The 24,769-nt window shown below is 35.1% G+C and overlaps 1 protein-coding gene across 3 annotated transcripts in view; it reads right to left on the bottom strand.

Moving 5' to 3' along the window:
* Positions 1-24,769, bottom strand: part of LOC121418524 (pleckstrin homology domain-containing family D member 1-like) — a 67,243-nt gene that overhangs the window by 34,697 nt on the left and 7,777 nt on the right. For all 3 annotated transcript variants that reach the window (XM_041612438.1, XM_041612436.1, XM_041612437.1), the window contains exons 3-5: positions 21,142-21,231; positions 17,607-17,683; positions 6,241-6,385 (exon numbers count right to left, since the gene is read on the bottom strand). In XM_041612438.1, coding sequence (XP_041468372.1) covers positions 6,241-6,385; positions 17,607-17,683; positions 21,142-21,231 — 312 coding nt within the window. The remainder of the gene's footprint in view (positions 1-6,240; positions 6,386-17,606; positions 17,684-21,141; positions 21,232-24,769) is intronic.

Raw genomic sequence — 24,769 nt, 5'->3', positions numbered from 1 at the left:
CTATAATAGGCCTACATACAAACTCTTTGGTGGTAATTTCATTGGATTCTGTTCGAACTCATTTTGAGATCGTTACCACAACTGGTATTTATCTTTAACTCGGATCTACATATCTTCAGACAGGGTGCAGAATAATAAGAGTTTTGACTACTGTATGCAACCACAGCACTTTAAAAAGTTTGTAAAGGTCAAAATTCAAAGATAAACTTGGTGTTTTCAGCTCCATGGGGTCAATCATGCAAGTTCTAATTTGGGGGAATGAGCAACGTACAGGTACTTTTACATTTTATTATTATACAGAAAATGTTCAATTAATGTCAATTGATATCCAAACTGATATGCAACTCCTCTGTTAAGGGATTTATTATTATTATTTTTTGCTGGAAAAAGATGGTGTAATCTTTTGTCTTTTATATTTATATGCATGCTGTTCTACAAATATTCTAGTTCCCCACAATAACACTGTTTTATCGCTATATTCCAGGAAATTCCTCGTCATTCAATATGTATTAAGTTACATTTTCAAATTGATTACAAAGCAATATAGAAGTGACTCAAATTGTTACATACGTCTCTAAACAAGCATGGGAATTCAATTTCATCAACTAGGTAAAAGTCAGAAGGTTATTGAAAGGGTAAACCAGCTTTAAAGGCAACCTCTGACTTCTGGTACACATGATGAGCCCTTCAGATTTGAATGGTCATTTACTTTTTAGATAGTCTATTTTAATCTTATCTTAGAGAATGCACCCTGAAACAAAATCACAATACTCTTACTGATTTTAAAAGTATATTAGCAAGTGAGAATACCCATACATTATACGCATGTACCCTCTTCTTTGTTATTTTTGTTATCTGTTCTCTGATTGTTCTTCCTGTTTTGATTGTTGTCTTTATCTATTCATTTTAATTTTTGTATCGACTCTTTTTAGCTATATTTCTATTAATCTATTTATTATTATTTTATATTTTGTTCATTTTTGTATTGTATTTCATCTTTTTATCTTTAATTTAGCAATTTCATTCAATTCATATAACTATTTAATCATCTATTTATTTATTTGCTTATTTTATTTTATTATACTTTTTCATACATGTATGCAGCCTTTGGTCCCTGATGTGACAGACAGCATATATATTTAGTCATTGACGAGAATTTTGATTTTTTTTTCTTCCAGGAATCTAAAGAGTCAAGATGGCCTTTAAATACCTAGTCCCAATTTCATACATGCATACGTCCATGAACTCTGCCTAATCAATTCTATTTCTAAAATGGATGGATTGATGTTGATCAATTTGCCGCTGATGGGAAGCATCCGTTGCTGCCATTATCTGATTTTGGTGTTGAGTCATGGGAACCCATTTTCGGTGGATGATGGGAAGAGCGTGCTTGATTGCGACTGTAACCTTGCTGGCACTACTTTCAACAATTGACAAGAAAAGATCTACAGAAATGGTGTGATGCAGACCAACTCAATCACCAGAATACCTAGAATTTACCAAAATAACAACAATAGTTGGATTAATAAAGCCCATTTTGCCAGAGGATACAAAGCGCTGCTATTATCACTCCGGCTTTAGTTTGAGCTACTAGCACCAGCACTCAGTGCATGCAGGAAATTACTCCTGCCAGGTACCCATTCACCTCACCTGGGTCGATTGCAGCACAGTGTGGATAAATTTCTTGCTGAAGGAAAACAAGCCATGGCTAGGATTCGAACCCATGACCCTCTGTTTCAACGGCGAGAGTCAGAACCACTAGACCACGACGCACCCACAAGAAACTGTAAGGGCTCAAGATACCTCATTATCATTTCCTGCATTCGTACCAACCTGAACCAGAGGCTTTCAGTTAAGTTCTCAAATTTTAGATCATGCAAAATATGGTCTAATACCCTTTTCATAAACCCACCCTCCAATTAGCCGCCTAAGAGTAATGCAGATAATTCAATAAAAATTGCGTTCACAAACTCCGAAAATAAGCCGCATTATTTTTACGAGCGCCCGTCCTGAAAAAGGCGGATAATCGTCAAGACAACTGGACACGCCCCCTCCGATGCGGTTGTGTTGGAAAAGGGTGACCTTGTGACCGCACCATGGCAATTATCTGCATTATTTGGAAATGCGTTCATAAACTCAAAATCTTGTCCCGATGCTGCTATTATGCGGATAATAGCAGCATCAAAATAAAGCGGATAACTCTGGTCCTCCTCCAATTTTACGACCAAATTATGCTGCTATTAGCCACATAATTGGGTTTATGAAAGGGTATAAGTAGCACAGAATTCAAAATCGCTAGCAGCCCCATGGTGCCTGAGCCCATTGTACAGTGTACATGTACTTGCTGCCCATGTTAGGAAAGTTCTTGTAATTTGCTTTCACACTGCAAGAATAACCATGACCATGGAAAAATCCCTGTGAAAATGTATTTATTTTCTTTTAGGAATATAACATTGGAGGGGGGGTTGATATTTTCTGATCGGGGAAGATCATGGAAAAATCCCCTGATCAGAGAATACCTGGTATTTTCTAACTTTAAGTCCATCTGAAAGCACAGGTCTAGAGGGGGGAGTGGGTTTCGGTCGGCAGTTGTATAATCATACATGTGCACAATCAGTCCTGAAATAGACTTCCCACATGAATGTGCTTCCGGTTGAATAACGGATGTCAAATGAGGCCATGGCTGTGTCAACTTTTACATTAGCCATCTGTTTAGAACAGACAATCTTTGACAGAGCTGCTAACAAATGTCAGTTTTAAGAGGTTTTGGCATGTCTGAATGTAATTTTTGAACAAAAACTTAAAACTCAGCACTTGAATAAATACATGTAGAGCTGTGACATGATAAGACAAAAATTCTGATAGTGATGCTGTATGGAGCAGAATTTTTAAAAAGCTGCGAGCTATCGAAATGAGTGAGTAGAAATGTTGTCATTTTTATTACAAAGATCTGATATTGTGATAGATTTTTGACTGAATATTCAGAAAATAGTATTATATTTCACACAATCCCTTTCCTTTTCTTCACATCCAGTTAATTTACAGTCATGATAACTGAGCATTTACATCTTCAGCACCAGCACTGTGGAATTCTCAGCCCTTACCAATAAGAAGTAGCCCTATATACATGTATCTTCCTTTTCTTATACCCCTTTCATAAACTCAATTACTACGAATTAGGCGGCTAATAGCAGCATAATTTGGTCGTAAAATTGGAGGAGGACAAGAGTTATCCGCATTACTCTGATGCTGCTATTATCCGCATAATAGCGGCATCGGGATAAGATTTTGAGTTTATGAACGCATTTCCAAATAATGCGGATAATTGCCATGGTGCGGTCACAAGGTCACCCTTTTCCAACACAACCGCATCGGAGGGGGCGTGTCCAGTTGTCATGGCGATTATCCGCCTTTTTCAGGACGGGCGCTCGTAAAAGTAATGCGGCTTATTTTCGGAGTTTATGAACGCAATTTTTATTGAATTATCCGCATTACTCTTAGGCGGCTAATTGGAGGATAGGTTTATGAAAAGGGTATTAGTTCAAGAGCACTCTAAGGACCCAACTTTTTATTCCTAATATCATATGTACACACAATTTTGTTATCTAGATTTATCAATGCTGTGAACTTGTTAGGTAATACTGTGCTCCTTTAGTATGCCTGGAGAATTAATTATTATGCACTTAATAAATCTAACATCACTATTATTATTTTTTTATCCTTTGTTTTTCTTGATTGTAAACTTTTTTCTTGGGAGTCAATTGCTGCCCCCATCATTGTTTTTCTCAGCTTTATTATCATTTATATCAAAGACATACGTGACAAGTACTTGTAGCTCAGATTTTCTAAAATTCAAATCAATTTTATCCTAAGCCTAACTGGAAGTCATCAGGAAATGTTGACAAAAAAATCGGGACAGAGAGAAGAAATTCAGTAGTATATTGTGCAAGTAAATAAGCATTTTATAAAATCTGTGTGATTCCATTTCCCCAGGATTTGCCAATTGCCGGCCCCTTTGAGATGAATACCTTCAAATTTGTCTAGATTTCAAGCTATTCACAAAATTATAATACAATGAGATGAAAATATGGTAACGCATTATTACCTACATCTCTTGGAATGCATGCCACCTTCCCTATAAACAATTCCTCACATCGCTAATTCCTACATCCTAAACAAACAAATTAGAAGACTGTAAACATCAAGACAGGAAAACCACTTCCCAGTGTAAACTGGAAGTCTTGCCTTGCCCTCTCCCAGACAACCGAGTATATGTACTCTTTGCTCTTGGACTAATAAAAAGATCTTATCCTTGTTATTTCCTTCAAATTATAAAATAGCAAAACAACTCTGAACTTTGATGAAAGGGGATAGGGAAGGAGAAGAAGGGGATGCAATTGTCCCCTTGGTAGTTTTATTTTAAAGGTCACCGTTACTAAAAAAATAAATAGATAAATAAAAATAAGACCCGACCTTATTTTATTGCCAGGATATCAGCTGTAGATTGCAAATTAGAAATTTCCCTACAATGGGGTTAAAGTGATTTGTCTTTTTTCTTATTTTAGAAGTAGTATAGGTGGAGAAGATATGCAAACTTTTGCAAAAAAATTTTTTTTTAATAGTTGGAGTTGGCAGAAGATAAACTTAAAACCCATTTTCTCTCTAATAATTACCCTCTTAGAATATTGTAAGTGCATGCGTTTTGATGAGCAAACTTTGTCTTTGTCATCACACATTATATTGTAAGGCACTTTGAGCATTTTTCTATTGGTAGGATGTGAAAGTCAGTGTAGCTTGTCCAGTACTGTGTGCGCCTCCCCAGGGAGTGGAGGATGTGCACACATTGTGTGTGGGAATGACTGATTGAATCCGATGACCGGGATAATAATATATCTGTAAAGCGCTTAGACACGTCATTCCGATGGATTAAGCGCTATATAAAAGCGATTATTTGAATTGTATAATAAGGCACCCCAATAATCATGAATTCTCTCCACTTTTTCATTTTTATTTCTGATTTTAAATCACGTTTTATTTGAAGTGGCATATCTTACAAAAGAAGAAACAATGAGGAGCAGTTTGTCTTATCCAAATATTATACACAGGCTCTTGTAATGCTTTATTGCAGTGTGACTGCATCTTTCACCTTTCATGTTTTCCTGTGAATGTACTTGTTCAGTTCATCATTTGTATTTTTTTCGTAACATTTGAAAGGAAATTCATGACATGACAAGAAAAGAAACGAAACCTGATGACGATGACACTGCCCACTCAAGAAATCCAGTAATCTTTTTGTTCTTTCTTGCAATAAAGTTGGATATATAAGGCATATGCACTTGAAAATTATAGTAGGTGTAACTACACAGAGGAAGATCATATTAAAAAGAATCGAAAGTGGAGTTGAATCTGGACACATTATTGCCTCTACATAACAACATGTAAGGAATATTGAATCTGTGATTAAACAGCTCATACAAGTAGGCCTATAACCAACTTCCCCTCATCTGTATCAATATCTGACAAAGAACAAAACTCTCACTTTCACACACTCTAGATTTTCTGGATGCAAATGAGTATCACAATTGATGATCTAATTTCAAAACGGAAAAAAAATAATTGAAAGTGATATGTACAAGTGTACAAGTATCTACAATGAACCAAAATGGATTGGCATATACACACAAAGCACTGCAAAATCTTTGTGTCGGGTCAAAAAGAAATAAAGTGTCCCCCCAAAAAAAAACAGATAAACAGAATAACAATCAAACTGTTTTAAGAATATTTAGCAAATATCAAAATAAAAGAATTAGTACAAAACATTTTGTCCTTCGGATAAATAAACTCGTAACATCACCCAACATTCATCAACATTGTTTTGTTGTCTGACAAGTTGTCAGATCTGACAGTCAGAATAATTTTGCTTATTCCTTGTTTGTTCCACACAACCTTTGAAAAATTCCATGTACTGTATGTTTTTCATCAATCTCTCTATTGTGTTTTTTTGTTTCTTTTGACAGAGTAATGAGTTTAGGGTTGGATTCTCCTTTCTGGTGCCCATTTCACAAAGAGTTCCAAATATGGTAACCATAGCAACTACCATGGTAACTTAGCACTTAGCAGTTGGCACCAATCATAATCAAGGTATCTTTGGCAAAGTTACCATAGTTGTAACTCCTTATGAAACGGAGGGGGGGGGCTCTTGCAGAGTCCATTGAATGTCAAGGGGTGCATTTTCTATACCTCATTTTTGTCCATCTCGTCTCTGAGTGCCAGTGCCTCTAAGTGAAGCTGTTCTCTATACCTCTGGCTGTCCCTCGCCAGCTCAAGACTCTGTTTTTCCAACGTCTGGATCATGGACTCACCCAGTTCCGCATTCTTCCATGTTCTGCAAGGTTCAAAGAAAGAGAGGGGTAAAATCAACAAGGGTTCTAACGAGAGCTCTATTTTGCTCTAATTCAGTCTCAAAGATATAAAAGTTTAGGATGGATTTTCAAAATAGCTTTATAGCTTGACTTTCTTGAGTTTAGATTCAAGACTTTGACCCAAGTCTGTATATAATTCAGGCTTCTTTTTCCTCTGATTTGATTTTAAATTAATGTAAAAAAAAAGGATAATTTTCGTACTAAGCAAACTTCAATTGCACATGTTACACTACATGTAAATCCAAATGGAATCATGACAAAGCACACATGAACAGCACAATATATTATTATATTATTATATGATAATGACACATTTACATGCATTTAGAAGGAATTTTATTTTCAATTCTCACCCTTTGATAAAGAATTAAACAAGGAAACATCAATCACTCTAGCATACATCAAGGCTAAGGGTAAAGTCAAACAACATAGATACAGCCTTCTTGTAAACTGACAAGGTGAAAAGTGGTCACATTTTAGGCATCATGGATAAAATCAATGACAATCCTATCTATTGTGAGGAAAAGCACAGGTGAACAAGTTATAAAAAGAAAATTTCAACTTTGAAATGACACACAAGGAGAGCCACTATAGAAGAACTTCGTGGACAAACCAAATAGAGAGAGAAACGATTTAGATTTACTTTGAAAACAGTTGTCCAAGTAATGACAAACTTAAAATGATAAAGAAGTATTACTTGCCAACATCACTGATTTCATTATGCAATTTCAAAACTGTTATCTGTAATCTGTTAGAACTGAGGATCTTCCTCAATTATCTCATTTGTTTTGGAAAAGTAGAACTTAAGGAGATTCCAAATATGTAAGCATTTTCAATAAATCCTCAAAGCTTGCTACAACAGTCAGCTTTAATACATGATGTGACAAAATAAATATAAAAAACACAATAAAGATAGTGTGAAAACAATTTTGTACATGTAGGCCTGTATTACAATCTGAATGCATAAATTACACAAAATACAACTTGCCCCTTTAACATGTGCGTAAAATAAATATGCTGGTAATTATTCACAACTAAAATCCTGGATCATCTTTAGCCGGCACAATTGGCGACATACTAATGACTTACAAATTTCAGGATGTGCAACCAATATTTCAAGGTTCAGAAAAACAGGAGTTTTGCTGTTTAATGGGCTTTCATGTACACGTATAATGAATTATCTGAGTGTTTATAAAGATTGATGTCCCACTATATAAACACATACATGTAACTTTCTACTGCATAATAATAATAATACAGAATTTGTACAATGCATGTGTCCACCTTGCTACCTGTAGACCTGTGCTAGGCATTCCTATATTACCCTGGCTTAGCTACATGTAGTCTACCAATTGTGGTGTGCACAGCTTTTTGAGGAACTACTTCCTGCCGGTACCCATTTACCTCACCTGGGTTGAGTGCAGCACTATGTGGGCAAATTTCTTGCTGAAGGAAAACATATGCCATGGCTTGGGATCGAACCCACGTCCTTCAGATTGAAATGCATAAGTCTTAACCACTAGACCACGACGTCCCCGCAAGGTATACAAAAAAATCAGATTGGTGAGATCAAGCTCAGGGAACACACACTACCCCATACATGTAGACCCTATTCATCAATGATTTGTGTATAACTGTTTTGAAATGTCACTGTTTATTTTTCATTGCATTCATGGTTGTAGAGCATTTAAGGGCTCTGATGGAGCATGGACCTATTACGGATGGACATTCAACGAATCCCCTCCTTTGGGCCAAAGACCGTCACCGCTAATCCTTTTACAAACAGAACATAGGTCCATGGATGGAGCCACCCTACTATACTAATGAATAAAAATATAGGCCTATAAATAAATAAAAGCATCATATAGTGTTGTCAGTCGTCCGGGATCGGGATGAATTCCCGGACGTCTGAGGCTCCGAGACGGTTCCGGGATCAATCAACTTAGACCGTATCCCGGCAGGAAAATAAAATCAATAATGGCCAAATTCATGTTGTAATATTTCCCTAATTAGTAATTGTACTTACAAAATACGAGAGAACAATTTAGTTTTAACTGGCTGTGTGCACATGCACCTCGAAATATTTCGCAATTACATAGTACTCGTCGATCGCATGAGCATGCACGCAATCTAGCTTTGCACACGGCTCCGAGAAATCTACGCAGACAACAATCGTCTACTGTATAGTCTCATGTGCAGACCTCTTTCGCCTCAGTTCGTTTTACCGAGTCATTCATTTACCCCATACTTTCGAGTTGAATCTGCTACGATATGTATGGACTAGTGAATTTATCATGAAATAATTTACTAACAATTAACGATGATGATCTATGAGTATTTGCAAATTTAGTCATTTAAAAAAAGTCGACATTAATTTTGTGATGATTGTATTTGTATAGTTGGGGTATTTTTTGCAAAGAGGTTTGCAAATAACAACTAGACGAATGCCGCCATGTTTCAGCTGGTTAGAGCCGGGAGATAGAGATAGAGAGAGAAGGGGGGGGATTACGGGAAGTGCTTGGTCGTTCACGACTGGCAGGGGACCATCTGTCATCGACAGCCGTCAATGGTTAATAGTGTTGACTTGATGTTTACAATTGCAAACCAGTCGGTCAAATCATTTCTCCTAGATATATTTTGACTTAAATTATAGAATTGTACCAAAACGCTGTTAGAATTGGCGATGTTTAAAGTGGCGTGGTTTAAACTTTGAAACAACATTGTTTTGAAAGTCACATACCCTATATGTTGTAAAAATATGTTGTTAAATGCATCGAACAAATTTCCAATGATATTAACAGTTTTAAATGATATCGTTGGAAATTGCAAAAAATATTTAAAAACAAACTGTTTAAAGTTTTAAAAAATTTCTATTGGTTTAATAGTTTAAAAAATAGTTGTATATTGACTGGCTTAAACACTGTTTCTTAATATTTAAATAGTTGTTCAAAATATTTTTTTACTGTGAATAGTCTGAGTATCTATTCAAATAATGTTTTCTTGATCGAAAGTAAGTGAGATAAGAACATATCAATCAAGAGAGAGGATATTAACATCAAGGAGATGACATAACAGGGCAGAGTTATGAGAGAGGGAGAGAGAGAGTGAAACTGAAAGTTAATCCATATTCCGGGCTAGCTAGGGCCACAGGCGCACTGACAAGACATTACGCAATTTGCTTATATAACTGTCAACCACGTGCGCACCGACCACAGATCAGTGGCACCGACACGTGTGTTATTGGACTGTCAGATCAGCAGCTGGATCGACTCAAACATAATTCAGGTCATGTCAGTGGTCATCAATGTTTACAGTTTGCAGTGGTGGCACGCTTTGACTGTCTCATCATTATTTTTCCCACGTTTTGAGTGAATGTTTACAATTTAAGGTGGTGGCATGCACACTTTGACTGTCTGGTGCACCGCCAGTACGCAGTGTGGTTTTTAAGGCTGGAAATGTAGGTACACAGTTTTGGATTGCATTTGTGCGTGGAGATACGTTTCGGGATTCGGTACGAGCCGGGATCCCGATAAGGAAATTTTGAAGTTGCCGGGACAGTTTCGGACCGGGATTTTTTTTCTAGATAACAATTGTGCATATAACACAGCCTAAATTGGTACTTAAGTATGGCTTTAAGTTATGCTTAACTCTTTGTGAAACACCCCCCTGATTAAGTTAAAAAGAAAGAAATGAAATAAACAGTGTGTACATGTAGTGGTTGTGTTATCGTAAAGTTCACTGAGGCTCATCAAAATATTTCTATAAGACTGCCATTAAAAATCAATTAGAAAATAATTTGGGGGCTAGGAAATTATTGATCGAGCCTCACAACTACAAACAGTAAGACCAATGTAATGAAAAGTAAATATAATCGGCGAAAGGTTCTAAAAATTTATCATTCTCATATGTATTGTACAGTATACTTGCACTTTCATTCAAATCATCATTTAATTCCATAACAATTTACGGATATGAACAGAAAGAGAAACCACCACAAAATGTCCACTCATTATATCAGAGGAAAAGTGATGCAGCACTTTGTACTTTTGAACAGGTTCAGGTTTAGCTCCAGGACATGGCACTGAAGCAGGGACGATGAAATTCTAAACCGAAAAAATGTGAAGGTGGTTGCTATATACAGAAGCTCAAATTTCTTTGCGGTGTGGGTGTTTGCGGTGTGGGTGCTGCACTGCATCACTGTTTGGAATGGTAGGGACCATGTATCCCACAAACAAGCTTGACTTCTGCCATCGCCAACTTGACATCACATTCCACTCCACTGTACACAAACATACATACATGTGCATCTATGTAATACCATGGAGGAAGGATATGTAGGCTCAGTCCAAGAACATAAAATGAAATTTCCAATGGTACAGTTTTAATTTAAAGCACTTGATTGTAGTCACTGCGAATGCAGTGGATGAGCCTTTATCTTAATATACTGAATTGGATCAATGCTGTACATAAGTGGCTCGACAAACTTTTTACTGTTTTTTTTTCTTTATTCATGAAACAGTTATTGTTGCTAAATAATAACATAAACGACAACTGGGAGACAAAAACTTAAAAACAAGGGGAATAGAATCATTCAATAATTTGATACACTTTTCGATCTTTAGACTACTTTCAAAGTTTCAATTCAATAATCTACAAAACTGTCATTCTCTGGAAATAAATGGTAGACCTCAATCAAGTCATACTCAAATTTTGTTATTCTAATTTTTTTCTATCTGATTTTACGACACAGGTCAAACTAATGACTATTTTTTTTAAGGTTTAAAAATAGATTATATGGGTCTACGTGGTAGAAAGATGTTAGGGTTAAACTCAAATTCATATCTAAAGACTAATTTCATAAATGATAACAATTATGGTAGCTTTGCTGTCATGGCAACCAACTACTGAGCTCAGTAGCCAATAAAAACCATATTTCCAAATTGAACCAAATTTGTAGTTCTTTGTGAAACAGGCTCTTCATCTTGAAATGTCTGAGAAGTGCCTTTAAAGGGGGAGATCACCCTGACAAAAAGTTTATTGTAAAAATAGCAGCAAAAATAATAAAGTATATTCCTGAAGGTTTGAGATAAATCCATTAAAGAATTCAAAAGCTATTAGAATTTTAATGTTGTGATAGGTGACATCATATGCGAGCAGCATTCCTACACAGCGAATGGTAAGACATCGATGAAATGTCACTTTCTCAGAAAGTTGATAATGGTTTTTACTGCACCACTTGTATATCAATAGACAGATGATTCCACATCCAATCATGAAAACAAAAATAAGTCATCGGGAACCATTAAAAAAATGAAATTCATGCATTTTATATTACATAACACATGGGACACCTGCTCGTTTATGAGTCACAAATCCAAAGATTCTAATAACCTTCTTAATCTTAAACAGACTTTCCTCAAATCTTCACCAATATTTTTAATTACCTTTTCTGCTAATATTACAACAAACTTTTCTTCAGGTAGAACTTCCCCTTTAAAACCTGTACATCTTCACCAGAAGACGTCAACTGCCAGTCATCCAGTGGCGTTGATGACGACTCTGGGTGGGTACCTTGGTCACAGGCCAAAGTAATCAGATAACTTTACTCCCGCATTCCACAATGATCTTACCCAGACAAAAATAAATGGACTCCATTACAGCTAATAGGCCATCTAACTCATCACATGATCATTAGGGTCCCTAAACTAATTCATTTTAAAGCACAAATGTCATTTCCTCTGAAAAATTTTGTCCAGAGATAGAGACTAGAGTTGGCAAATTTATCATAATCATGTGTCCTGTTGACGGGTTCAGGGAAAATTAATTGTTTATAAGAAAAAAATTGTTTCCAAACATTAGAAATTGTTATGATTTATTAGCAATTCATTTGAAATTTATGGTGGACTGCAATGCCCAGTCAAGATTTTACCCCTCTTTATTATTCTTAGACTAATTTTTGTGTTAAATGTAAAAACATACTTGTTGAAAAGCAAATAATTGGCTATTGGCCTATTATACATTTGCTATCGACCTACTGTACGATGTAAGATTAGGAAAAAAATAATTTTTTTCTATTGGAAAATTACTGCATCTGAAGCAGGGGCAAGTTGGCACTTGGGATGAAATGGGTAACAAGTGGGTCAAAATTGGTTTATTTGTTTATTTATTACTTATTATTAAATGATGTGTATATGAATAATACAATAAATAATGCATGCCTAGTGTTTTATTTATTGTATTATAAACAAAATAAATAAAACAGGCCGAGTGTTTTGATCTGGGTACCATAAACACAGAGGTTTAATAGCGATCATTCGCTATTCAATTAAATGGCCAATCAAGATAATTGTTGCGTGCACATTTTGCTCAGTAGACACACAATATCAAAACAAGTAGGTTAAACATAAATGCTCATTTTCAAACAAAAGTGGACATGGGGGTGAAAATTAAAACTTGCTAGAAATCATTAGGCTTCAATGTTTTTTGAAACTAGACATCTTTAAGTATATTTTTCCATTTCATTTACATAAAATTATTAATTATGTCTTTGAGATACAGTGAATTTTATGCAAGGGAAATTAAATGTTACAAAATGTTGATTTTTGCATTAAAATTCACATATTGCCTATCACAATATAAAATTTGTATTAGAAGCACATTTGTTGGCAAGATACAAGCTGTGTATTGTATCTAACTCCTAAAAAGCAAAAAAAAAATTCTGTGAAGTGTTTTTCTGAAAAAAATGGGTTTCGAAGTTTTCAAAACTGGTTGTCGTGTCACTCACGTTTTAAATGCAAAAAGTTTTCTAGAGCTGTGTATTCTGAAAATTAATTTGTCCCAGTACTGGAGCAAATACAGTTTATCTGTACCTTATTGTATATAAAGTAACTTGGTCCAATGTGTTAAGGTAAAGCTAAAATTAACTGTCAAAGTTGTGTCGTGTCACTCACAATGTCGTGTCACTCACGAAATGTTGTGTCACTCACGGTATTATATTGTGTATAAAAAAGGACATCCAGTAATTTTTTAAGCGTTTTACCAGGGATACAGTCAAAATGTTGTTCCTGACATCATTTACATGTAGGCCTGTTTTAGGCTAATAATTTCCTCCATCTTCCTAATTTTACTCCTTTTTATGGAAATATTGAATTTGACATTGAGTTCATCTATTTTCTCTCCTCTCTCCGTGGTTGCCTTGGTTTAAAAAATCCTGACAATTTTCCATTGGTGTGAAGACTCGGATCCTAATTCATATTTTGGTGAATGTACTGTGATTAAGAATATAACAACATAATCAATCAACACAAAATTATGAATGTATCAAGAGAAAACCACTATACTTAAGCAATGGACATATTTACAATGCATAAAGGGTTGGTGATGGTGATGGTTCAAGTCATACCTAGGTATTACTCGAACATTCTCTGTCTCCATTTACAGAAATAAGCAGAAAGTTCACCTTTCTTTTGAGTAATGTTATTTCTTTGTTATACTCAGCTAGAAAAGTCACGGATCCTTTTTTGAAATTTGCAGAAATTTTAGTGGTAAAGTAGTGTACATGAGATATAAGAGATCACCATGAACACCAAACATTTGTTCAAATTCGGAAAAGAAAATATTTTTCTTTTCCTTCTGATTGATTAAATCAACCTTTTCATTTGCCATAAAGCTTGTATTCCAGGACATGAAATAAACAAATTTGCAAGAAAACAAACATTTCAGGTGAGAATGTACTGAGATTTGATAGAACATTTTGGATATTGCTTGAAGCAGCTACATGCCAAGTTCAAAATCATTATTTGTTCGGCCGCCATTCATACCGCTAGTGATTAACTACATGTAGGGTCTGTGAACAGCAAACTACTGTAAGTGGGCCGATGTGTGTTCAGAGCAGATTTGCATTTACACATATTCATTACAACAAAATGATGCATGTTCATGTAGGTCCCAACAAGTCCCAACCGAGACCGCATTTTGATTTGAGCAACTTTGGATGGGTTGCCATGTACCAGTAGATCAATTTTTTTTTTTTTGGGGGGGTACCCTGATAAGAACAGAGCTGGACCTCGAGGGGAAAAAGCTATTGAGGTGTAAAGGGAGCCTGGTTGGGATGTTGAATTGGATTTTAGTGTAACATCCAAGGGCTTAGAAAAGGAAAGGCTAATGACTTGTAGTTGTTATGTTATAGTAGCAGACTGCAAGAATCAGGTACTGACTGCGTCTTTCACCTTGTGGCTTTCCCTGGATTCCCGTGGTATGGTATATGATCAAATAATTAGCAATGAAAAGGCGCTTACAAATTCCAGCAAAAAGCATAGCTCTGAATTTTGGTACAGTGCCTACATGTACTGCCTTGAGAGGGTCCACATACAAGCAGTGTTCAGGAGAAAACTAGATGCTTGTTGAGTTGAATTTCCAATTTTCTCAAGGCGATTTGCTGATAGTCCATCTGAAGTGTGCAGCAACGTGATTGTGGTTTGGTACCAAAAAAGACATTTAAACTGCCATGTCCTATTTGGACAATGCCTATAAAAATATTAAAGGAGGATGATATTGTAATCCAATATTTCAAGAAAAGGGAGTCATACATGACATCATTGGCTACCAGACCATGCCAGATGATGTGACTATTGAGAATACATTTCTTACAAGGAAAAATTATTCCATCCGTTGTGGATGCTGAATTGTATAAACCTGTAAACTTTCATATACAGATAGGGAGAAAGAGTTAAAGTTTTGAATGATATCAGGCCACAAAAAGAATGTTTTAGTTGATGTCAATGCGAAGACCTCATAACACCTCCTTCCAAGTGCCCCCTCCTCCTCTAAAGAGGAGAGTGGTAGAAGCCCTAGTGTGACAATGTGGTATGGTATAGGGAATGTGAGTTGATGGGCAAATATGACCATAAACCAAGAATAAAACATCAGGATGACATATCATGAACTTAAAAGAAAGCAGTTATTATGTAATTAAGCTTGTTTTTTGGTTAATGGTATTTTACTCTTCTACATCATGCAAAAAATACTTTCAATGTTGAGATAAATGTTGTATTTTTGCACTTGTCGTGTCACTCACGTTTTGGATGTCGTGTCACTCACGGTATATAGGAGGGTGCCATTTTCCATAGAGAAGGTTTGATTGATTTTGACTATATGTGTTAGATAGGTACACTATTTATGTCCATTTACTGGTACTCACAGTACTCCATGACAACTACTTGGGCATGAATCCAACCATATGTGTTAGTGGTCAGAAACCCATGTCCAAAATTTGTCGTGTCACTCACGCACCGTTTTTTAATCATATCTACTAAACGAATTGTTGAATTCAAATCAAACTCGTAGTGGCCCATGCCAGTCCTACATTGTATATAATATAGTAGTCATGATTGATTCATAACCTTTAAGTTTGAAGATATGAGCCCTTAAACCTCTCCGATTGTCGTGTCACTCACGTTTGAAAATGACCAAATGTGCTTTAACAAAAGTTTAAAAAGTTTGTGGTCATCCTATTGACCTTACATGACTCTAGATATTTTCCAAAGTAAACAGTCAATTGTTCATATACATCAATATCAAACACTCTAGTTAGATCTACATCTTATTTCAAAAGTCCTATTGATACGAGAAGCCATTTTATTTCTTTCCCTGACTATGACCAATACAACAAGGTGAAATGAGTCTCGGAAAAGATCATTTCCTAACACGTAACCCTCAGAGTATCGGTCTGACCTACATGTAAGAAAGGTTGTGGAAAGGATTTGATCAAAATAAAATCTGGCACCAAGCAAAACATCCCAAAGTGTCAAAATTAGACCTTGAAAGTTTCAATAGGTCTACTGAAAATGCTTCTGGGTATAGTGTAATGTTGCATCAACTATAGATATCTCCATGAATTGAATGAGAAAAGTAATGGAAAATCATGAAGTTGGAAAGTGTCGTGGAGGTGTTGTGATGTAGTGGTTCAGTCACTTGACTCTTAAACCAAGAGCCGAGGGTTCCAATCCTACCCAGTGCTAATGTCCTTTGGCAAGGCACTCTCTACCCAAGTTTTTAAATGGGTACCTGGTGTAATGTGAAAATTTATTTGATAAGATTGGCACGTGTGCACCAATAAACGGTTGCCTGGCCAGGATACTCCCCAGGGAGTGGAGATGGTGCATTTTATGTGTGATGGATCCTATTCCTATGACCAGGGTAATAATAACTAAAATGTAAAGTGCATAGAAACCAAGTTATGAGGCGCTATCATGTATCATGTTTGCAATCTTGATTAAACAATACTGTACATGCAGGTGTTTATGAAACAATCCCTTCATATCTATATAAATTTGTGTTTATCAAGGAAATAGATTTCACAGGGATTTCAATGGGAAAAATAAATAAAGGAAACACATGAAAACACTACTCTGCTTAATTCTTAAAAGCACCTTTCTTTTTCTTTTTGTACACTTAAATTGCAGGTGTAACGTATGTAAACATACAGCAGGAAGTTAACATTTTCTGATAAGGATGTAAATAGACATGAAAATACCATACCAATATTCAAAATGCAATTCAGGAGAGAGAAAAAAAGGGGTATATGGCAAAGCAATTTCTTTTGTGAATTTTCTAATGACATAAAATGAAATAATATTTTCAGAATGTATTAGAAATGTTATACTAATTTTCATCTTTGGCATTTTTATCCTTTCAGAACAATATTAATCTTTTCTGTGCCAATTTACAAGTATCAACTACATACATGTATGTAGCTACACAGCAAAAACTGTGGTGTTAAATTGACAGTGATACTTAACACCTATAAGTGTTATCAAAACACCTTTGGTTGTTACATTTATACTCTGGTGTTATGTTCAATCTCTAGGGGGTAATTTTAACACCTGAAGGTGTGGTCCTCTATTAACACCAACTGGTGTCAGTTTTAACACTACAGTTTTTACACTGTATTTCAATATTTGAAAACTAAATCAGTTTTCGATCAGGTTTCAATGAACTATTGAGACACACATACATGTATCTGAGAAATTCAGAACTGAATTATTTTACCACCAAATTTGAAATATCATCTCATCACTCAATCATTCGCACCATCTGCAGAAACAATCTAGATAGCATCAGATTAAAACCAGTTCTGGTGTAACAAAGGGTGAAGGCTGAATGCAAAAAGAGGCGTATACTCACATTCTTCCTGATTTGCGCATGATATCCACCCATTTCTCCCTGTCGTACTCTGTGTCGGTTGCGAGATATATTGAACCCTGTCAAGAAATGAGACGTTTGGGAGAGATAACAAAAAAAATATCCAATCATAGATGTACAGGCAAGTTAACATAACAAAAAGAAATATTCAATAGTAGATGAATGGAAGTTCATGTACTGTAGTCAAGATTAAATTATTATTTTTCCATTTTGCATCACATTCAGTGAAAGCTAGGGAGATTGCAATAGGCGAGACTTGACAATATATTTAAAGAAATGAATAGACCTGAAGGCTTGTATTTGTAAGCCTATCCATATTCTATTCCCCTTTCAACAATAAAACAGGCCCATGGTACTGTAGATACCATGCCCCCCCCCCCCCCACCCCTACCTTCAGATTGCTGATAGTGGTACTGTACATGTACGTACTGTACAGATTTTACTTTTCATTTGAATACAGTTCCACTTTTTCCGAATTTTTACTTCTTCCTTTTCTCCCCTTAGAAATTGAATACGGAGCATGCATTGGTACTGCCTTCCAGGAGTTTGTTAAAATACTTCCAAATGAACCAAAATTCATCAAATGTGATATCACAGTGAAATTATACCCTGGAGTTACAGACATTCAGGGTCCAAAGTTGCAAAGGAAAAAATAATCATAGCTCACATTACAGTATATGCACAACAATCATGACAGCTTTGATGCACAATTGGTGCACACACACATTTGATTGTGAAATTTTCAGATCTAGTGAGCTGACGTCAATTCTGACGCGTACCTGGTAATATAATTACTAAATGACCCATTGTAACAAGGAAGAGAGGGAAAATAATTCAAACCCTGCAGGAAAGCTGAACCAAGAAAGGACATCTCAGTAATTACACAAAATATCTCAGCAGAATAAAGATAATGTTTAAAGCAAATATTATTATGTATGTAAATTTTTACCCCCCCCCCTCTTGACTCTCATACTATATTTTACACAGTAAGATGAAGATTGCAATCTGCATTGCACACAATATCAACGCCCCTGCACATTTGATTTTCAAATACATGTACATATTCAATATACACCTGCATAATACATGTAGGTAGGATACAATACACTCTACATTCAATTAATAATTGGTCAACGCCCTCGATGTTATCATGACTATTTCTGATGAACTGTTAAAAAGGGAGAATAATTTTAAGAATACAGTGACATCTTCCTTTTACTGCTTTGTTTGATGTTAGGATCTGAAAACGGTTGCCCACTGTTTTTAAAAATATTTGTTTATACTGGTGCATGCTTTCTCTGCAAATAAATAGAATATTGAATTGAATTAGGAAAAGCTCGTCAAATTATGAGGACATGCTGTATTATGAAAACAAAAAGAGTGATTTTTCAGACTTGTATTATGTTATGTAAAAAAAAATACATGTATCATAAAAGAATATTTACAGGTGTGTATTTATTTCATTTTTTACAATAATGTCAAGGTTCATGAAACTCCTCCAAGCTTTAATATCAGAAATTGACATTGACAAAACAAAAGAAATGATCACAAAAAAGCTTTTGTGAAGTTGATTATACAGGTACACCATAAGATATTACTCATTTGGGTTGATATCCTTCCTTCTAATCAAGTTTCTATTGACTGTATCTGATCAGGCTTGAATACAATATTGGTCAAATTTTATAATTCAGCAGGCACTTTACCAAATTAAAGTGTTGGTGGCTTTGTTGGCAGTGAGTAAGGTTGATCATCTTTCAATGCACGTAAACTGTCAATACCCCCCATAGACTAACTGTTCCAACTTATAATAGATCGTAAATAACAAAAAAGGAGAACAGACTTTGTATTTTTCCATCAAAAAATAAACATTGCTAGAGAAGATGCAGATTTTTATTTTGAGAATGTTTTCTTCACACATTTAAACATCATATTATGGAATGATAAGGGCACCATGGCTATTCCAATAATTCTCCTATGCAATTGCATAGTTTCTTCCAGTATTCATGTAGACACATCTCAGTGGAAATCCTTATAGGTTTCTTAACTTTTGTGATAATTAGGAACTTCCTCTTTTTTAAAAACAAGAAAGCAAGTAACTTTTATTTATCATTAATGTGTCACAATTAATAAACAAAATCTGTTAGAAAAGTGATCAAATCTCACTGTATGTACCAATTTGCCCCAAGACGAGGACAGAGTCTTCTCTTCAAATTTAAGATCAATCTGCTGTTCGATGACATTTCCCAAATTTGCATGATGATTGCCTCATAATTCCATGAATTTCTCTAATCAAGTCCGCCATGCACAAGTACTTATACATGTATAGTTCATTAACCCAATTATTTCAAAGGGATGCATATATGAATACCACTTGATATTTGCACTGAGTAAGGTGGGTATGCTTACATGTATGACAGCAATTAGCCTCCCCCAATTAATAGTGCTATCAATAACCCTTTTGGCATAAAATACCCTAAATTACAAATGACTTCACTGCTTGCAGGGATTGTAGAATGAGAAAAAAATAGACAACACATTTCAAATCTAAAATGTGTAAACTTCAGTCTCCTTATTGAAAATAAAATAAACAGACAAGATTATTCAAACCACCTTATTTTCATAGTGAACCTCCATTTTAAGCATTCATTCATAATTTCAAATTTATCTTAAAATATGTTGAAAACAAATGAGATGAGGACCCTGTTACACAAAGATAAGCAATTAATTGATAACTGAAATGGCCTAACAAGATCATCCTACAATGCATATTTTGCTCAGTAGACTGACTGGGAACCAATCAGAATTGCCCTTTCAAATTAGTAATTAATCACTAACATTCTTATTACAGGGTCCAGGGTCATTGGTGCTTACTACTTGTCAAAATAAGCATCAAGAGGGAGAAACACATGTTAAAGACCAAACATACATGATAAGGCAAGAATCTCAAACTGACATACTTGCACGTAATCATGTTTACAAATCAATATGGCAAAGCTGGAACAAAGAACTGATTAGATATCTTGTCTCTTGAATAATGATGCCTTCATGACAGAGTTCTTATTATCTGTATTGGGAAACAATGTTGTATTGGCAGAGCAGCCAACCTGAACAAGAACATTTCAGTATTTTAAAAGCCGAAAATCAATCTTTTTAATGAGGAAATCGGTAATTTCAAGGAAATACATGTACCATAGCATAACACATAATCTGACACTTTAGAAATCAGTATTTTGCATGAAACCATCTGTATTCTTCTCATTTTTCAGTATTAATTACTGAAAATCAACCAGTACGACATGTACAGTTTAATTGGCAGCTCTGTATTGGGTAACAACTTCATAAATGTGAAAGTGGAAATACCCCAATGGATAAGAACTGAAAATGAAAATGTTCATTCCATGAAAAATTTTTAAAGGTACATGTAAATCATTTGTAATGAATGTCGAATACAAAACGGTGCATAATTTTAATGATTTTGATTTTTTTACTTAGCCTTGACGGGTGGAAATAAACTTACATTGAGGTCATCGTGGACGATCCTGAAGGCACACATCTTGGTGGGGTCATTGACCATCTCTATAATAGCTCCACCCAATGGGATCACACCCTGTAAAGGTCAAAGGTCAGAATGAAAGATACAGAGAGAGAGAGAGAGAGGGAGAGAGAGAGAAAGAAAGAAGGAAAGAGAGAAGGGAGAAAAGGAGAGGGGATGGGGGCATTGGAATTAGATTGTGAAGAATAGCAGCGTTGAAAGGAGAAAATATGAAAATAGAGAAGAATATATTTGAAAAGCGACAAAAGAAACAAAGATGAAGAGAAGGAAGAGAAGGATGAAAAGAGACTATGTTGTTACATTTATTCACTAATTTTAAAAAGAATTTACACAAAATTATATATATTGTACATTCACGCAACATTGATGTTGTTGGACCCAAGTTCCCCAATCAGTACCAAGTTATTGAATAGGTTATCATACACAAAATGACTGCCTTTGGACTCTCGAGTATCTTTATACATGATCGAAAGAGCATGTATAGCAGAACAAAATTAATATATTGGGTAAATCCGAAAACTGCACTTTTCTATCTCACTTCTAAAAATCAATCCATTTTCACTCACATTTCATACATTGTAAGAGATTTATGGCTGTTTTATATTCTTATCAGAGTGACAATACAAAAACTGTTCACAGATGCCTTATTCTTCATATTGGCCTTCAAAGTACACTTATTCCCTAAAAAAAAAACCACAAAAAATACTGAAGTACAATGATAGTAGGCCTATATATAGAAACTAGCAGAAAGCGTACATACTAAATATAATAGTTTTACTCCTTCAATAAATAAAATGCATACATGAAGATAAAATAGTTTTACTCCTTCAACAAAAAACAACAACAAATGATACAACGATGTATACACTCGTTTTATGTAAAAGAGTGTCTTTTGTGATTAACTGACCGTAAGGATGAGTTTATTCCATAACATCCTACTCAGTCATACAAGACTGGTCCCACACAAAAACATGAGCTATGAGTTATCACCATTTTACATGTATACAAGAATAACCGTTATGACGTCAGTTGTCAATCCTATTTCTAAGCAACAAATCCAGGGCCAGTGCCCGGCATGCCAACACCATCACATTTAAATCCAATCAGTTCATAAGTTCTAGCATTAGAGCCAGAACTTCATGTATGAAGAACGGATGAATGGCATACATGTGGGCCTATTGTGTTTTAAAAATTTGTTGGTTTAGATACAACATTTATTGTGTCATTAATTGATATGTTTGAAGCTTCATACTGGTGATAGTCATTTCCACTGAATGTGGCTCATGTTTATTTTGGTTTACCAATTGTTTGCAAATTTCATAGAGTACATTGATAAATTGGCTGTTAACTTTTAATAGGATACTCTCATGTTTGCAAAGGCAAAGAAGAGATACTACATGAACATACATGTACATGTAGCATTTCTACATGAAGCTCCACCTTTCAAATTTCACGTGAATTCACACTTTTCGACACGACACCTCGTCCATTTTCTAAAGAGCATCAACAAAAGAAAATATGTCAAATATTTATATTCACATCATTTTCTTTTGACAAGCTCCACAGGCTGACTAGCCCATTCCCTGACAGTATCAAATTAACACACATGAAATATATTTTTCAACTTTCAACTGCTCAAAACTACTTTCAACTATAATCAATAGATTCAGAATATTTAAATACATATGTATGTAAAAACAGATCGAGTAGTTCACTCAGCTAACTTAAATCAAATTTTCTTTCTTAAGATCCATATCAAGGCATACATGTATAGCCTACTTCATGACAAATAACCAGCTTTAAAAAAACACTATTTTTACAAGTAACCAGCAATAATGTTTTTGCTGCTGATTTCAGGGTAACAGGGAGGAGACCTTGGACAAATTTTAAATATGAACAAAAAAAGACAATGTTTACATTGAACCAAGGCTTACATGTAAACAATAGTGATGAGCCATAGAGAGGCACTTTCTGTACATAAGAGGGAGAGTAGTACCTGAACACCTTGACCCATAAATACTGTTATCATACAAAATGGTCAACATTACACTAGAAATATAAAACAAAGGAAATTTACTGTGCATTTTTTATATAATCTTATACAATATGAATAGATTATATAGATCAAAATGAATCGTACATTCAGATATTATCAACATTACCGATTCTAATTAATACCATCTATAGGCCTACTACAAGGGGAAGATCGGACACTCCGGCGATTTTTTATGAGACGCTCAATAAATGCCCCTGGGGAAGGACACCCAATAGGGTTGAGTATTAAAGAAAACCATCGCAAACATATGGGGAAAAATGAGAGGGCAGTGCATGGAAATAATTCCACCTTTTATTACCCAGAAACCTCTAAAATATATTCATCTTTAATCTAAGAAAAAAAATTGATAAATAAATTGTCTAAAATGTAAAAATCGTCTATTCCTTCAACCCTTCACCATTTCTCTCATGTTTTGTACACAACCATCTCGCGATACGCTAGTAAAAAGAAGTTTTTTGCTTACGCAATGCTGTAGGGCGCTCTTCCCGAGTGTTTAATTATGTGGTCTATATACTGTCCGATCTTCCCCTTGTAGTATCTTTGTTGACAACCTATATGTTCTTTTCAAAGTTCATAAAGCAGTGAATCACATCTCATTTTTTAGAAGAGCTCCATTTTTTTCTAGCTCTACTCAGTCGCAAGCAATCTCTTCTTCTTGCTATGCCTCTGCGCACCTTATTTGCATAAGAAAATTAGATTTCAGTTTCACTATGGTTAAACTACATTGTAGGTAACCTTTTGTGAGATTCAAAATTTTACAGATCATACAGAGCAATGCATACAGGAATTTGATTCATTTTTTTCACACAGGGAAAGGTTATTGGGGGCATTTTAAATGTTCACCTAATGTATGACTCCATTCAATCCAATGCAATTTAGAAAAAAAAATACACTTAAGTTTCTGACAACTAATAAATTATCAAGCTGGGAGAAGCTAATAAACATTTTTTCCTCTTTCCTTTCTCTAATTGTTTTCCTTCATTATAAGTTAATGTGGCACATATACAACAATGCACTAATGATTTGAAGGAAAAACTCATCTTTAGTTTTTATCATAATCAGGTCTCACTCTCAAAATAGTTCAGGCCCCCATTGCATAAAAATTAATATTATGGTAACTTTGCCATCCAATGGGAACTACCATGGTATTATGATCAACAGCCAATCAAAATCAAGGAAGCTACCATTGCATAGCAAAGTTGCCATAACATATTTTTGTGCAACGGGGCACAGAGTTTACTTAAAATGATTGTTGACTACATTGGCCTGTATCTTGAACTTGGGGTTCATTGTAAGCTGCGGTTTTCAAGTTATGGTTAAACTACATGTATGGCTAGCCAATTGTGACACAAAGTCCTCACAGTACAGGTTGAATTCATCAACTCATATTTACACTTTTAATGTTTTTCTTTACAAGCAAAGAAAAGAGCAAAGTGAAATAAAACAATGTAGAAAATTTCTACTGAAATGTTATCAAGTTAGACCATGGTAAAATTAAACCAGACCTCAGAATACAGCCATTGACTTTTCCCTTTA

This window comes from Lytechinus variegatus, chromosome 7 (assembly GCF_018143015.1).
Source record: "Lytechinus variegatus isolate NC3 chromosome 7, Lvar_3.0, whole genome shotgun sequence".
NCBI classification, from domain to species: Eukaryota; Metazoa; Echinodermata; class Echinoidea; order Temnopleuroida; family Toxopneustidae; genus Lytechinus; species Lytechinus variegatus.
The sequence above is the reverse complement of the archived record's forward strand: the minus strand, read 5'-3'. Positions and strand labels throughout refer to the sequence as shown.